Source organism: Sesamum indicum, linkage group LG2 (assembly GCF_000512975.1).
Source record: "Sesamum indicum cultivar Zhongzhi No. 13 linkage group LG2, S_indicum_v1.0, whole genome shotgun sequence".
In the NCBI taxonomy this organism is placed as follows: domain Eukaryota; kingdom Viridiplantae; phylum Streptophyta; class Magnoliopsida; order Lamiales; family Pedaliaceae; genus Sesamum; species Sesamum indicum.
Genome location: NC_026146.1, coordinates 13358797 through 13375557, shown reverse-complemented (window position 1 = coordinate 13375557; position 16761 = coordinate 13358797). Strand labels below are relative to the sequence as shown.

Below are 16761 nucleotides of genomic sequence, written 5' to 3'. Positions count from 1 at the left end.
CTCACGCATGAAATTCTCCACTGTTCTGTACTCCCTCAAAACATATACCCTAATCTAAGATTTGAATCATTACAAGTCTAATAATCCACATGACGTTAATAGAATCCTACCCACCTCTGATCTAACTCTTTTAAGTGGCAGAACCCATGTCATATAAACTCCACATCAATATCCCATAACGCTGATATAAGACCCAAATCTTATACAACGTCGGAACGTGGACCGAGTCGCTATAGTTTTATGCTAGCTTAACCTACCTAGCTCGAGTTTACATTATAATACTACCATCTGCATCTGAGCATGACTTTACCTTGAACCCTTCGTCCCCCGACGCCCAAATCAGTTGGATTTGTACAAAATTCTAGACCCAAACAGAGACGATAATTTCTATATCCACCACTTTATAGGTGGATTTTGCAGTAGCTTAACCTAGCTCAAAGTAATTCTTCAAGAATTTGGGCATGACTTCCAGAAGTAGTGAATGGCTCTAATACCAATTAATATTACCTTAGGTCCTATCTCAAAAACTAGCTAAGTATAGAAACTGAGAGTCGTATGAACATCATATAAGTACCCTATATTATTAAAAATGGGACCCAAATTGCATATCCAGCTATTAGAGTCATAAACCTATTTTTAGGTCATTTTTTGAAGAACCCTTATAATTTTTTCTTCCAATATTCTGAATTTCCATGAAGTACCTTGAATTTCACAATTCAAGTGCAGATTTTTTACTTTTTTCCCCCCAAACAGAGAGAATAAAAATGAAATTAATTAAAACCCTGACCACAAAATAGGATTTATATGAGCAAGCTGACACCTGGCATCTTACGGCATAAGTGCTACTGCTACTTCAAGGCCCACCAAAGTATCTAGATATACAACACGTCTTATTCCGTTGGACCTCAGAGCTGCACTAACAAACAGTGTCTTCACTCAGCCAAATAAATCAGCCACAACAAACAAAGCCTTGAAAGCATCCTAAGAAATTGGAAGAGACTTAGTGAACAAAAGCTAGAATTCATGTCCGGTGGTATTAAGAAGAGCAGCAGAAACATCAACAGGAGAAGATTCAGTGATGATCAGATCAAGTCACTGGAAACTATGTTTGAGACGGAGTCGAGACCAGAGCTACGCCTCAAACAGCACCTAGCTAACAAACTTGGGCTGCAGCCTCGACAGGTCGCGATATGGTTCCAGAATAAAAGAGCTAGATCAAAATCTAAGCAAATCGAGCAAGAGTACAGCATGCTTAAATCTAACTATGATAAGTTAGCTTCCCAGTTCGAAGCACTGAGGAAAGAGAACCAGAACCTGCTCACCCAGGTAGAAGAATTCTAATTTTGCATGTGCATTAACAATGATTTCTCTGCTGCAAATAAATAACAAGGTATTTTATATATGTCTATACCAGTCTAACTAAATAACAAGCTCCCATAATTGGCAGGTAGACAGACTCAGACGATTGGCTGACAACGGAGACGGTGACGAACATGACAATAAGAACCATTTTACATTATCAAGTTCCGAAAATCCAAGACTTCTACTAGACATTAACTGCCAGGAGCTATGCATACCCACATGCAGTGATCTGAACAGAAAAGTTGGTTACCTGGAGGAGGAAGCTGATGCTTTGAATATGGCCCAGATTGCTGGAGGTTCCTTAGCATCACCAGAAAATAGAGGCAGCTTTGATTCTTCTACCTTTCTTGATAATACTGGAAGCGGTTCACAGTGGTGGAACTTCTAGTTTTGAAATATCGAGTGAGGATGTTTATGTGATAAATCATTAGGACGTAGAGTATTAAGAACTAGAGCACATAAATGATAGAGCATATGCCTTCCATATTTGTTGGTCGAAAGCCCCCATCTTTCAAGGGGACAGCATCCAGTTTCTTGAGATGGATCATGATCATGACTTCATAAGGCAAGTAGCCAGGATTTGCATATAGGCTTTCAAGAGTATGATTCTATCCTTATAATCAATCTCATGTGACACTTCAGTACTCCAAGTAATACGAAGACGTGAGACAGAAACTAATACTGACAGGCAGAAAGACTGCACTTATGCTCCTAGCTGCAGACGCAACATTGTTATAGAGAGCAATGGACGAGGCTAAATATTTGCAAAAGAGTTATAAGAAAAAGGCAGTGAATCTATACTCCTGCATGTGATGGATTGGAGGTATTTCCCGAGTTCCAAATGTGTCCTTGTACATTGACCTGCAGTATGCTCATTTACATTACTCAAGACCCGACATATTTCAATGTTTTCATTCTTTCAATTGGACCGCAACTGACAGATGCTTTCAACACGTCTGAATAAAAACAACCTGTCTCTGCAAACTCTCATATAAAGATAGTCCGTAATAGATGGTAATCCGACTCATGAACACAGTGAAGTGCCTATCACATGCGTACATGAAAAGTTTGTCAGAAACAGCAAAGTAAGCCATCCATCAGAAACTACAGAAGGCACACTAGTTAGACTTATATCTTAGGTATAGGCCTCATGCCAACCAGTGCACATTACATAAACCAAAATAAAGATCAAGATTACACTTTGTGCAAATATTCTATAAGAAAAGAAGAGTTGTCTTGTTTGGATAAATGAACTAATTCCACAAGATGATTTTTACTATATGTAGTAAAGAAGGTGCAGTAACCTCTGTATGCTGTAAGCATAACCGTAACATGATTCTTAGTCTTACTCCATACCCCCGAGTCAACTACAATGAGTATTTAAATGGGAAAGAAAAAGAAAACTGAAAAACAGGTGGCATTATATTCTTTCCCATGGGTTTATAAAGATCCTTCAAACCGATCCTCTCACCCAGCCCCTAACCCTGTCAAAGAAGAAAGAAGTTGAAATAAAAGTGCAAATTCTCACCTCTCTTGCCAGCTTATAAACACCCATTTTACTTGGACATATTACTTTCTTTTAGAAACCATTACTAAACATGTGATTGTCACCATTTCCAGGTTCGCAAACAATGGAGTTAATCACCAAACTCAAGTGTTTGCAAAATTGACCTACATTTATGCATGATACAAATTTGAAACCAGATCAAACCGATAGAAGAGGTGAGTTCTTACCCATGCTTCCTAGAATGAGACTTACATTCAGTAAGTAGAGCGTCTCAAACAGCGGATTTAGTCATACCACTTGGTATACGGCCTAGGATAATGAAGACAAAATTATTTATCAATTTGAGTTTTCTGTGCAATTATCAAGTGTATGATTAAAGAGAAGAAAAGAGGGAGAAACATCTCAGCCTCTTTCAAGGAAAGATTGTCCAATCTGTAGGTCCAAAAGGTAAATGTTCTGTATCGATGGAACAGATCATGATAAATCAATAGATCAAAACTCTTCTAAGATTTCCTCTTCTTTTCCATTGTCTTATCAAGGCAATCATGCAGAGATCACAAGTTACATATCCCAGATCACAAGTTGCATATCCCAAATAAAAGTCTTCATCTTTTTTATGTCCATGTAATCTGTCAATCAAGTATATTTTCAAGTAAGTTTTATTTAAGCTTCAACTGGAACCATATAGAACATTATGTTTCATAATGTCATTACAGAATTTTACATAAATGCTACTGTGGAGTTTACTTATTGACAAATCCTAGCTGAACAAACCTCAAACTTATAACTTGACTACTGAATCAACCATACTTCTCAGTTCTCTGTCTTTACTTTCACATCTCCATTTGGTAGCATGCTTTGTGCTTGTGCAGCTCGTTTGGCCTCCTGCATAAGTTGGAAAACATTTAGGGCATAGAAATCAAATCTCTGAAAGAGCACATCATTTGTTGAGAACTTCTGGTATTAGAAGTTTAGTATCTTATGTGAACATCTGACAATTCTGTTTACACTATTTGTACTTTCGAAACAATTATGTATAATAACATTAGTCCAAATTTGACTGAGTTATTGAAAATAACTAAAATATTGGCCAACCAAACAACAGTTAATTGATTCTGCAACTAACATTCTATATCTTAAAGTATTATAGTTGATATTTAAGCTTCGAAGTCTTCGAGTGGTAAGCAAATGCCACCATTTGTGTCGAGAAGGGAATATGCATCAGCCAACGTGTCTTGAAAGTAGAAATTTATAAGCAATGACACTATGACACAATATATTGTTGCAGTGTCAACCGTCAAGTAAAACCTCATAGCCATTTCAGGTACTTTAGACTCTCGATTTCCATGTTGAATTGTTTAGTTTTAAATGTAATACAAATAAAACTTTAGTTTGTGGTCATTATCTATTGTATGGGTATTTGCTTCCGAAATATGTTATTTGTCAAAATTGTTCATAAATAGAATCCCTATCGAAATTTGGATATAGATATTTCATTAGATCTTGGAAACAAACAGTTAAAAGCACCAACGACACAGAAAGTTTACAATAGAGCAGACAGCAATTCAATAGTTGGAAAAGCTTTTCTGGATCTTAAACATCTTAGAGGTCTAATTTTCCATCAAATGCTGGGAGAACTAAATCAAGTTCATATAGGCAGTCCAGATGCTTCTATCAAAATAGCCCTTTTCTCTATGCTTTCGGTTATCAACATGTCAAACTCCAAATAGTAATACAATAGAAGAGACGTCAACTTGATGTATTGGAAAGGAATTTCAAAATCTAAACCATCTAAGAACTCGAAATGTCCAGAAAATGTCGAGAGAATTTTAGGATTCACTTGTAAGCAATGATAAAAGTAAACCATGGCCAGTTGGAATAAACAGCAATGTTCATAGCCTCTCCTCTGTAGAATTTTCAATCTGTTCATTCAACACTTGTATATACTATCTACTTAATAGTAGGTATTTGGAAGTCGGAACAAATTAAGTCTCAAGCTTAGCAACTTTTGATGGAAGGTTTTCATTTTATTGGTCATAAGAAGATTATCGCTCATTCTGAAGTACCCCATCTACAAGACATTCACATCTACATCTATAATGGCAAATAAAGTAGAATCTTTAACATTGTTGGCAATATCATAGATCAAATTCCCCTTTCCCGGCAGCTTCCGACCACACTGACACTACATCTAAAATTTCATGAGTTCAAGCCGTACTTTTTTTTCTAGATTTCCAACAATCGTAATTTCAACATATTCATGCCCTCACCTCAACCATGAGAAAATGAAAATTGTAACACATAAAAATCATATTAAGATGAAAAGACTTGCTCAAGAACACTGCAAGACAGTAGAGTATTGCATGCCTTAAAAAACAACTATGTCCAATCACAAACTTACAAAGTTGACGCAGACATGAAATGACGTATAAAAAGATATAACTTACAGCCGCTGATGCTGCACGTATCTCCCTATAAGTTTCAACCTCATCAGGAAATGCCTGTTCCAGTTCCTCAAGAAGGTGCCTCCGCATGCCCTGCGTCAGGAAAAAAAAGCAGCAAACTATTCATTTTCAGATTTGAGATGATACAGGTCATAAGGCCTACTCTAATGCAATGAGACATGAAGGATAAAAATTCTACGTTAAAGCTATGAAAGTTTAAAGTAGGAAAAGGAATTGGTAATCCAAAACCATAAAAGGTGTAGATGATTTCTGAAAATTATTAATACTATTTCCTTATTCCAAGATTCTTTTCAGTAATAGCATTGTGCCATCATCCAGCAACTTTAAATCTGCAAAATAGCTATAAAGTTATTCCAATACTTTAGACAGAGTAACTAATACAGAACAAATTCTATCCTGTTACATCAGAACTTAGAATTAAGACAATAGCAGTGAAGTGCTTCATCTTCCAACTCTCCAAGGGTATAAGCATATGTCAGAATTAAATGAGAAGAAGATGATCTGAAAATACCAGATTTATATACAATAAAAAGAGGTGAAAATTCGAAATTCAGAAGACATCCCTTCCTCTCAGGTGAAATAAAAAATGTAGGATTCAAGCAACAATAGGGCATGGATGAAGTCATGAATACAGAACTGCAGACAGATGCACAAAAAAAGTAACAACTAAAACTCCTTCTCCTTGTGACAGAATGAAAATTCAGACTGCAAATCCTCTTTTCTTCAGCTAGTTGGCTAATAATTGCAATATGGATTTTCATCCTCAGCTTCCACCTAAGATTTTCTTGCTCCTATCTAAAATTGGTTCTTGGAGTATGAGAATATAATCATATTCTGAACATAAATGTGAGTGTCACAAAAATATGTACTTGTACAACCTCAAATTTTTCCTAAAGTAAAAGTATCACATTCATCGGTAGCAGCAGGACCTAAAAAATGTGAAGTTCAGAAGTATTAAGCATAATACATGCAGCAAGCAGAAATTGAACTGGTTTAAATAAGAACAAATCATCTTTATAGCCTAAAGAAAAAAAGATGGGATTCAAAAGAGAAAAGACCAACCTTGAAGGCATCTGTCTTCCCTTTTGTAATCTGATTCTTGGCAATGCAGCTATTCAACACATCCCGTGTAAATTCATCAGGATTCTTCCCATCATCAATCAAACTATAACCACATTTATGCAAAGCGTTATTGAAATAACAATTGAACTTAAGTACACACAAGTATTGAATAAATCACGCTTCGACACACAAGTAGGAAAAACCTTACTTCAGAACCTCCATGGGCACCTGAATGTTACACTTCTCCGCCAGTCTCGTCATATTATCCAGCTCCAACACCAAATTATTTCTTTACACCAGCAGAAAAAAGGAATCCAAGTAAATTAGTAGTTCGAAATTGCGGTCAAGGAATCAGAAATTGATGTAAAATCTATTCAAAAGACCGAAATTACTTCCGACCCACTATTAAGGCTTCAATTCCTCAATGCAAACCATTATGCAAACAATCCAGAAAATAGAATATAAAGCCAAACGGAGTATAATCGAATAAAATAAATAGAAAAAGGGAAATTAACTACAGGCGTTGGAGGAGGGGTAGTTGCGAGGCGACATTGTAGGAGGATACTGTGAGATAGAGCTGGTGGAGAAGGCCTAGGGTTTTCTGGATTGAATTTATGACTTGAGTCAAATTTTGTTTTTGATCGTCCGTTGGGGTTGAGGCTGTCCCAGCGGTGGTGGCGGAAGAATCCACAGGCGAGGCATCGTTGGATTGTGTGATCATCATGCCGTTTCCCCCCGCCGCAACGCCGCCGGTCGTAGCTGCCGCCGATGATGTCGTCTGTGCGGAGTCCATGTTTCTTAATTTCAAGATCAAGATGCGTTTGCCTTGTTATCACGCGTTCTATCGCTGGGCAGATCAAAACGTACAAATCATTTGAGACCATATTCGAGCCCGCCCCAAATAGGTCAGCAATTTATCCGAATTTAATGTGGATCCCATCCAATTACTCAAAGTAATGGGTTGGACCTCAATGAATATCCAATAGTTCAAATTAAATTAAATTTGATCGAATTAAATTAATTATATAATAAGTACGTATTATTAAATTGAATATTTTTTAATTATAATATTAATTACATAACAATTAAATATTATTTACTATATAATTGATTTCGATCTGTCCAAACTCGATTCAAGTTAAAATTTACCCCGTAAAAATCTATCAACAGTCCAAGCTTTATAAAATTTTTGGCCAACTATTATTTGTAGAATCAATAATTTTAAAATTGGTTTTCATATATTAATTATTAGAAAATTTATTTTTTTTATAATCACTTATCCAAAAGTTAGCCAGACTCAATCCAATCATAGTGCAACTATGTTTAAATAATTTTTTCTTTCTTTCTTCTTTTTTTAATTTGATTATGAAAATTATTACATTTCAATTCGTGTTTTTAGTAAGATCATAGTGACAAAAACACCGTTTTAATGGTCAGTATAGTTCAGAAATAACATATTGGTAAAATCACATTTGGCTCCACAAAAATTTATTACATTATAAATACTCTATTATTATTTAAAAATTTACCAATATCCCTCTAAAACTAACATCGTCCAACAAAGAATTCATGTCATCTTCTTCCTTTAGGATTACATCAAATTTATAATGAATAGCCAAAAAAATGCAATTTAAAATCCTGGTGTTTAAAATAGTTTTATAAACTAAAATACCCTTTTAAAAATATACAAATAATGGAGCATTTTACAACGCCATATTTTTTTAATATTTTTCAAAAATTAAAAAAAAATAAAAAATCTTTAAAGGTGAAATTGACATTTACACCTTATCATTAAAAATATTACATAATTATATTAAATATTAATTTTTTAAATAATACTAAAATATTTATAATTATATCAAATTTTAAATTAACACTACCTGAGTAATAATCACTACTACAATCACACTCCAGAAAACATAGCTATACATTGATCAACTCTTTTCTCCCACAACAAGAACAAAACTCTCATCACATCCTACTTGAACAACCAATGTGAGATTTACAATAATTAAAAAATCAAAGACAAGATTGAAGTAATGAACTATAGAATAAAAATAAAAATCAAATTAAAATCATGGGAATTTGGTGGGCTCTATGAAATGGGGTTTGCATAAAAAGTGGAAGAATATAAATGGAATGGTCAAGATTGGCCTCATATGTATAGTAAATAGTTCATTCATTAGGTTCATAAGAAGCAACTAGCAAGCATTAACGGACAAGTAATTAGCTTACATGTGAAGCCCAAAGTTTACATTAGAAAAACCATGGTCTTTAAGATGCTATATGCCTAGTGCACAAAACACCGGCGAATGCATCTCCATACACGTACCGGTATAGGTCTATAGATCAAATATCAAAACACTCTATGCTCATAATACTCAAACCATCACATATATACACATGCACAAATAATTTGGATGTCCTATATCTTCTTAGGCAAACTTGAGTCCTGCATCCGGGATAACGCCTTCTCGAATTGGCTCCATTTTTGCTCTAGGGAGCCGTTGTATCCGATCGACATCCTAACAAGCCCGGGCGATATACCCGCCAATTCCTTCTCTTCTGCATTCATTTCACTACTAGTGCTGCTCCCTGAGCAGGACATCAACGTCTCATAATACCCCAAGCTGACGGCCATCAGCCCAAATTGAGTTGAGTTCTGCAGATGATTCATCAACCGATTGGCCTTCTCCTCTGTCTCCATGTCCACGCACAAAATCCCACCATAACCATAGTCTTTATTGGCCATGGACTCAAGTAGGGCATGATCGGGATGATCTTCAAGGCCCGGGTAGACAACCTTGAGCCCGAGTTTTTTCATCCTGGTGGCGTAGACCAAGGCCCGTCTGCAATGCTCCTTCATCCTCAGGGCCAAGTGAGGGAGCCTCTCAGAGAGCTCGAACGCCACCTTAGGGTTCATGGTTGGGCCCAAGAGCATTAGAGCACCTTGGTGGAGATCCATCATTGAGTTCACCAAGCTGGCTGGACCACATACTGCACCTGTTCATCCATGTAGGTCCAAAAGTTCTGATAAGTAAAAAAGTTGTTTTGTTTTCATTATACATCTAGAAGAATCAAGTCTGATTTCCGTATCAGCAAACGAATCAAAGGGAACATATCTTGAATCTAAGGCATCCAAAATTGTTTGGACAAATGTGGTTGGAATATCTAATTTGTGGTACTATATTCCTTATCTGATAGAGCTATCATTTTGCGGGACATTAGCGATAGGCTCGTCACTGCTATCACATGCCCATCATTTGTTTGCATTTCCGTCAATTTCTCACATTCTGCCACTCTTCCAACAAGAGAAAGCCAAGATATATTTGTAGCCACTGAGAATAAGCCGCACACGTGGCCACTATACTCATCAAGAAAGCTTGTACTTATTTTAACATGATAGATTTTGATATTTTCAAATTTAACTTTATTTACTTATGTTTTAATAAATCAATCATAATCTGGTCGTTATGATCTCAATCACTGATAAATATAAGAATTAATATGTATTAACCATTAATATCAAATATTTATAATTAATTAACAGCTACTGTTATAAAAATAATAACATAACTACTATTAAAAAAAGCGAAATTATATTTTTAATTTTATAAGGTAGGGAATTCAACATTTTTAGTCCTATGCTTTACGGGATTTGAGAATGATTCCGTATTGAATTGAAAAAACTTTTGCTTTTAGGAATTTTTAAAATAATTTTAAAATTAAAAAAACACGATACATTTAATCTCATAAATCCCATAAATAAAGTAACTAAGTATGTAGAGTGAATTTTCTCAATTTTGATACCATTTTAGAAAATTCACGAAGAAGATGACTAAATATGTCGGAATTTTTTCAACTTAAGAATCATTTAAAAATTTTTATAAAATAAAAAAACTAAATGAGTACCTATTCTATGAAACTAAAAATATAATTATGCCTAAAGTTGAATTACAAATTACACATCGATGGAATCGAATCCATAACATTATATAGTAATGAAGCTTATTTTCATTAATTAAATTTAATTTTTATCGACATATTCAACTTGAATTTAGACGAGTACAGATATATATAAATGAATCGAATCCAGTCCAATTATACGACAGTTTTTAGAATTTTATTTAAATTTTATCGATTAAATTTGTATATTGAGCATGAATCAAATTGAAATCATTATCTATTAATAGAGTCTTGGCAGAAGTCAATAACTTAATATTTTTTTATTTATTCTGCATTATTTTTTTATGTAATTAAATTATAGCTAATGGATCAGTTAGAAGTATAATTAATTAATTAATTAATTAATTAATTGAAGTAATATATATATATATATATAATATGTATATAGTAAATAATAACAGTATATCAAAGAAAGTAGGATGGACCTGCGATGATATCAGCGCCTCCGCTGATGTACTTAGAGATACTGTGCACCACCACGTCGGCCCCCAGTCTTGCCGGTGACAAGACCATCGGAGCAAACGTATTGTCAACCACCACCGTCACCCCCTTCTCGTGCGCTATCCTGCAGAGCTCCGGCACGTTCGCCACCGTCAGCGTCGGATTTGACACAGACTCGAAGTACAGCACCTTCGTCCTCCCTTCCACGATTTCCCGCCTGACCATCTCGTGATCCCTGATATCCACAAACGTCGTCGTTATGTTGCACGCACGTGGCAGGAAGTGGGTCAGGAGTGCGTGGGTCCCGCCGTAGAGTGTGCGGGACGCTACCACGTGTCCGCCGGAGCTGCAGAGCTGGAGAAGCACGGAGGAGATGGCGGCCATCCCTGAAGCGGTGCAATAGGCGGCCTCGGTGCCCTCCAAGGCTGCCATGAGGCGGCCGAGGTTGAGCACGGTGGGGTTGAAGTGGCGGCTGTAGATGAAAAAATCACGGTCAGGCCCGAGTTCTCCCGTGAACATCCGCCGCATGGTTTCAGGTTCCATAACAGTGAAGGTGGCTGACGCCTCGATGGACATGTTCACCCCGCCGTGCTCGCCGAACTCGTGACGGGCATTGGCCAGAGCCGCCGCCGGGTCCTCGGCGTGCGGCGGCGGGGTCTTGTTCATCACTTGGTGCTTCTTGGCAGCGGAAAATTGCTCCCACTGATCATCAGATGACCCCGATCTTTTCTTGCTCGACATGTTGACGGCGTCGGAGTTGAAGGCTGCGTCCGCCATTGGTGCGTGCGTGTGTGGGTGTGTGTTGTGTGTGTGTGTGTGCAATTTCGAAAGTGTTAATCAGAGAAGCATAGAAGAGATGGGCTCTGTGTGAGATTGTGAGGAGTAGAGACGTCTATTTATAGGGGAAAGGAGAAACAAAAGTTGCTGAAATTGATAAGAGGAAAAGATTTGTAGATAGCATTAGGGTATAATTATATTTGCACCCCATAATTTTGATCTATTTACATAAATTACTTATATTTTTTGTATAATTACAAAATCACCATCGACACTAAAAAAGTACAAATAATTTGTATAATAATATTGACGTTTGAAGGGTATATATGTAATTTTTCAAAAAATATGACTAATTTGTGTAAATAATAACGATAATTTTTATACCTATATATATATATTATTCAAAAAATAAAATTAATTTATATAATCAAATCATAAATTAGAAAGTGTAAATATAATTATTTCTTAATAAGAATTAAGAGCGTTTTTTATTGTTTAGTGTGCACGTTTTTATTTGCTCCAGTATATACATGTCTTATCATATCCACACATCTTTGGAAGAAAATTAAAGTATTTTAGGAAAAAAAATGTCATGAAAATGGGGGGTTAAGAATCTAGACGCATTTTCAGCCAATCATGGGAAACTGAAACTCTACAGCAGAATCACATTATGAAGCAGAAGTTTCAAATTTGAGTTGATAAAAGCTAACGTAGGAAAGTAGTAATACTAATTCAAATTGAATCTGCCAACACAAATACTTCTAATTAAAAACCCCGAATTAAATATGAATTTATGTGTTATGTGATTGATTTGATTTGGAATTAAATTTAATTTAATTTAAATTACTAGTAAAAGAAAAGGGAATTTTACAGACGAGATTCTGGTATAAAAATATGAAAATTTGTCATAAATGTATTATCTCATCGTCTCAAAATTAAATAATGAAATATTTTGGATTTTGATATGATACATGGAAAGTTCTAATTCAAATTGAGTTTGGTCGGATTTGAATCAATTATATGACAATTACAATACATTTACCTTGTGATTTGAATACAATTTAAAAAAAGTGACTAGTCTCATTCGAGTGTATCACATCTGCGATTGATTTGGCTCGATCCAACCTGATTTTAGTAAAAAAAAAGTTCATGATGTAGTAGGGTGGGTGAATTTTTTTTCTAAAAAAGTCCTAACTGTTTTAAATTATTATTAATTGAATGGTCGTTACGAAGTTTGTCACTGGTTGATGAAAATGCAACAAAAATGCGACTGGCTGAATCGGTCACAAAGATTTGTAGTATTTGGGATGTTTTTTTGGCAATGGGGTGTCACTCTTAAATTACCCCACTCAAGACCTAACCAGACTCAATGTTTGGGTCTGGTGAGAACCAGTCCCGATTTTTTTTTTCTTTTTCAACTAAGTTTTTTTGCAAATCATATTAATTAAATTATTTTTTATTTTTTTATTTTTACCCATAATTTATAAGAGTGTTCAATTCGATCAAAGATCCGAACCTAACTGATTTTTCGGTTAATCAAAAGTTTTGGCGTACCAAAAATTGAACCAAACTAATCGATTCGATTCGGTTCGGTTGTAGCCGAATATTTTTTTGGTTGGATTTGGTTAATAACCAAAATATTGAATTCATAAGAAAAAAAAAATCTGTTGGTTCATTAATATAATAGTTTTTTTATTTTTATATTTTAAATAAGTAGAAATTAAATTATATTATCATAATTAATTTATATTTATAAATTATAAATATAATTTATATATTAATATATTTTATAAAATTATAATATATTGTATAAATATATTTTTTAATTTCGATTATTCGATCGGTATGGTTAACCGACCTAACCAAATCACGTACCGACCGATTGCATCGATTTGTTTTTTAAAAAATAAATTGAAAACTTGAACTGAATTTTTTGTTCGATTTACGGTACGAATCGAAAATTCGATTCAGCCAATTTTCGACCGATTAACCGAATTTTAATACCCTCAATAATTTATTAATAAATTCAGAATTATTAAGTCCAATTAGGTGAATTTTGACTAACGCATGAACTTATTTGTCAGACGAAAGCAAACCTCAGTGCTAGATGTAATTTTCCAAACAACAAGAAATTTACATATAATTACACCGAACGTCGGGAGACGTGAGTGTAACTATCCCTAATTTTAATTAATATCATCACTTAATTTTTTGTTGATAATCTTTTCTTCATTATGAAAAATGGACCTATTATGGAGCTTTGGATACAGTTGAAAAGTATACCATTATCTTACGGACAGGACTTGTGCGTTAATGATGTCATATTATTGTTTTGACTGTAATGATATACTTTTAATTAAAAACTTGCTTTACAAACAACATTTTATTTCGGACTGACCCCATGACAGAAGTAGGACCATAAACATCACGGAAATTAACTGTCATAATTAATAATATGTATTAAATTATGGTAAGTTTTTATTTTATGGTTCATAAACTTGTAGTACTCACAAGTACTAAAAATAAAGTTGTCACTGCTAATGTTCATTTATGTAGATGTGCAACTAATTCAAAAGTGATAATTTAAATATAAACTTTTTTCATTGTCTATTAAGTTTGTAATAAATAATATTTGATAAATATAAAATTTTTATAACCTATATGTAATTAACTCTTATATTTTTACTTCACAATATCGTATAATTATTCTTTTTTTCTCGACCAAAAGCTCAAAAGCTTAGGTTCCTGAACCTCCCATGGAACAAAGGAAGCTGAAATATTTAACGTGTTAAATAAAATTTTTATTTTCTCTTACTTCTTTATTGATCGATTGTTCACAAGGCGAATTTAATTTAAGTCATGCAGTCACACCTATAAATAGGGGTATAAACAGGTCTCGAGCTCGATTTTGAGTGGAATGGCTCGAGCTCGAACTCGAACTCGAATCTTACCTAATGAGTTCGAGCTTGAATTTTCAGTATAATAATTATTATTATTGTTGTTGTTGTTGTTGTTGTTAGATTAAATAATGGGAATAACCAAATTTGTACATAAATTTATGAGTAATAAAATAGATTGCATAATGCATACTGTGTTATAAATATACCAAAACATGGTATGTTATCTTAATTTGTTGTTTAAATACAAATTACTAGACCTTTTTGGTGTCTTGTATTTTTTTATATGTCATTTTTGTATTTTTTATATTTAATTTAAAATATTCTTATTTATTTATCTATTTTTTTCACTCTTTCTCCCTTTAATATTATATTATTTTCTGCATTTAGTATTATATTGTTATTTCTTTTATCATCACTTTCTTATAAATTTAAATGTCAATTTATTATTCTTTATATATTTTATTAATGAACAAAATTGTATATAAATATTCAATTTTTTAAGTAACATTATAGAATTACACACATACATAAAATATGTAGGGCAAAATATTTTTTTAGTCCTACAAAATAAGGGCAGAATATGTTTTGATGCCACAACTATAGGAGGTGTTGCTTTTAGTCTCATAAAATTCATAATCACGTATTTTTAGTCCCCAAAAAATTACATACCATGTGATTTTGAAACTAAAAAGACGTCTAGAACTAAAAATGCATTATAATTTTGGGATTATAAAAGCCCAAAATCACATTTTTGGGGGACTAAAAAGATATGATTTTGAGTTTTATAAAATTAAAAGTGTCACCTGTCATAATTGTGACGTCAAAACAAATTCTATTCTTATTTTATAAAAACAAAAAAATATTTTGCCGAAATATGTAACAAATGACTAGTACCTACAAATAAAGATGAATAAGAAATGATTAAATCGGCCAATTCGCAACATCTATTCTTGTGGACTTATCTTTCAAAAACTTTCGGATACTTTATAACAACTAACTATAATTCGTTAGGTTATTTTAAAAGATATTACTATAAGAAAATAACTCAATAATTATAAAAAAAGAAAAAAAATGATGCTAAAATCAGTGTCGAACTAATTAGCAAATAAAATTCTCGTTGTTAATCTATACTATTTTAAAATATATTTTAAACAATTCATTACTAAATATTTTAGTAAGAAATTCTTGTTCCTAAATGTATTAGCAAGTAAGTTTATTGTATTAAACGAGATTGATAATGAGAATTCTGCTCGCTAATTAGTTCAATACTAATTTTTTTTTTCGTTGCAATTATACTATTTTCTTATAAGATTTTTAAATATCTAAATAAGCTTCATAAGCACTTTTTTTTAATATTCTTTTTTGAAATTCCAGTACACGTTCATATCTCGTGCTCAAACCAATTGACAATATAAATATTTACATATGATAAAAGAGAATTATCAATTGGAAAACATATATTTAGTCCGTCTTATGTTAAAATTTTTACTTAATTAACTATTTCAAGAATTAATAAAAGTTGGCTTCGTGTCATTTTTTCCAAAGTGTTCTTATAATCTAATTATTGTTTTAAAAAAATAATTAGTCACGACCTTTTAATTATAAAGAAACACCCAAAACACATGCATAGTTAATGGATTCTATAAGGAAATTATTTATAGGATATTTGGAAAGGGAATAAAATGATCATGCTTGCAAATGTAGGCATATATATATATATATATAATTAATTTAATTTGACTTAGATCTACCCCTATTATTTATATATGAAGATTCTTTCTTCTAAATAAGATGATGGATCTTCAATATTAATTTACAACAATAATGAAGTGATTCAGTCTTTTTAAATTCAATAATGGTAGAAATAATCATATTTAATTATCTATTTTTATTTTTATAACAATGAAGAAGTGTACATTAATATAAATATATAAGGAAAAATGCAAGCAACTTTTTTATGATATCGCAAATGAGCAAATTACTCTCTTATGAAAAAATAAGTAGCGATTTACCTCTTTATATTTTTTTAAAATAGAACAATTTACCTTCATATGATTTAAATTTTTTGCAATTGAATTTACAAAAGGAAATAAAATAAAAAGGCAAAATTATATTTCTGATCATGTAAGGGTAGGTTGTTAGTATTTTTGGTCTGTAATTTATTTTACACATTTAGTCTACTTTTTTACAGCTTTAGTGTCGAACATCTTACATTTGATTATTTTTTGACAAATTTAATCATGTTTTAACAATTTTTGTCCCCTCTACATCAGAGTAGATC

The 16761-nt window shown here is 33.1% G+C and overlaps 3 protein-coding genes across 3 annotated transcripts; 1 reads left to right on the top strand and 2 right to left on the bottom strand.

The window, feature by feature from the left end:
* LOC105156051 (homeobox-leucine zipper protein ATHB-12-like) lies at positions 891–2262 on the top strand. Its single transcript, XM_011072083.2, has 2 exons — positions 891–1326; positions 1448–2262. The coding sequence occupies exons 1-2, from the start codon at positions 1024–1026 to the stop codon at positions 1748–1750; spliced, it is 606 nt and encodes a 201-aa protein (XP_011070385.1). The 5' UTR covers positions 891–1023; the 3' UTR covers positions 1751–2262.
* On the bottom strand, positions 3513–7291 carry LOC105156050 (mediator of RNA polymerase II transcription subunit 10b). The gene is made up of 5 exons (XM_011072082.2): positions 6915–7291; positions 6605–6685; positions 6397–6499; positions 5317–5406; positions 3513–3754 (listed from the first exon to the last, which is right to left on the bottom strand). Exons 1-5 carry the CDS (start codon positions 7187–7189, stop codon positions 3683–3685), a joined length of 621 nt encoding a protein of 206 aa, XP_011070384.1. The 5' UTR covers positions 7190–7291; the 3' UTR covers positions 3513–3682.
* Positions 8557–11682, bottom strand: LOC105156049 (methionine gamma-lyase). Its single transcript, XM_011072081.2, has 2 exons — positions 10788–11682; positions 8557–9399 (listed from the first exon to the last, which is right to left on the bottom strand). Exons 1-2 carry the CDS (start codon positions 11578–11580, stop codon positions 8822–8824), a joined length of 1371 nt encoding a protein of 456 aa, XP_011070383.1. The 5' UTR covers positions 11581–11682; the 3' UTR covers positions 8557–8821.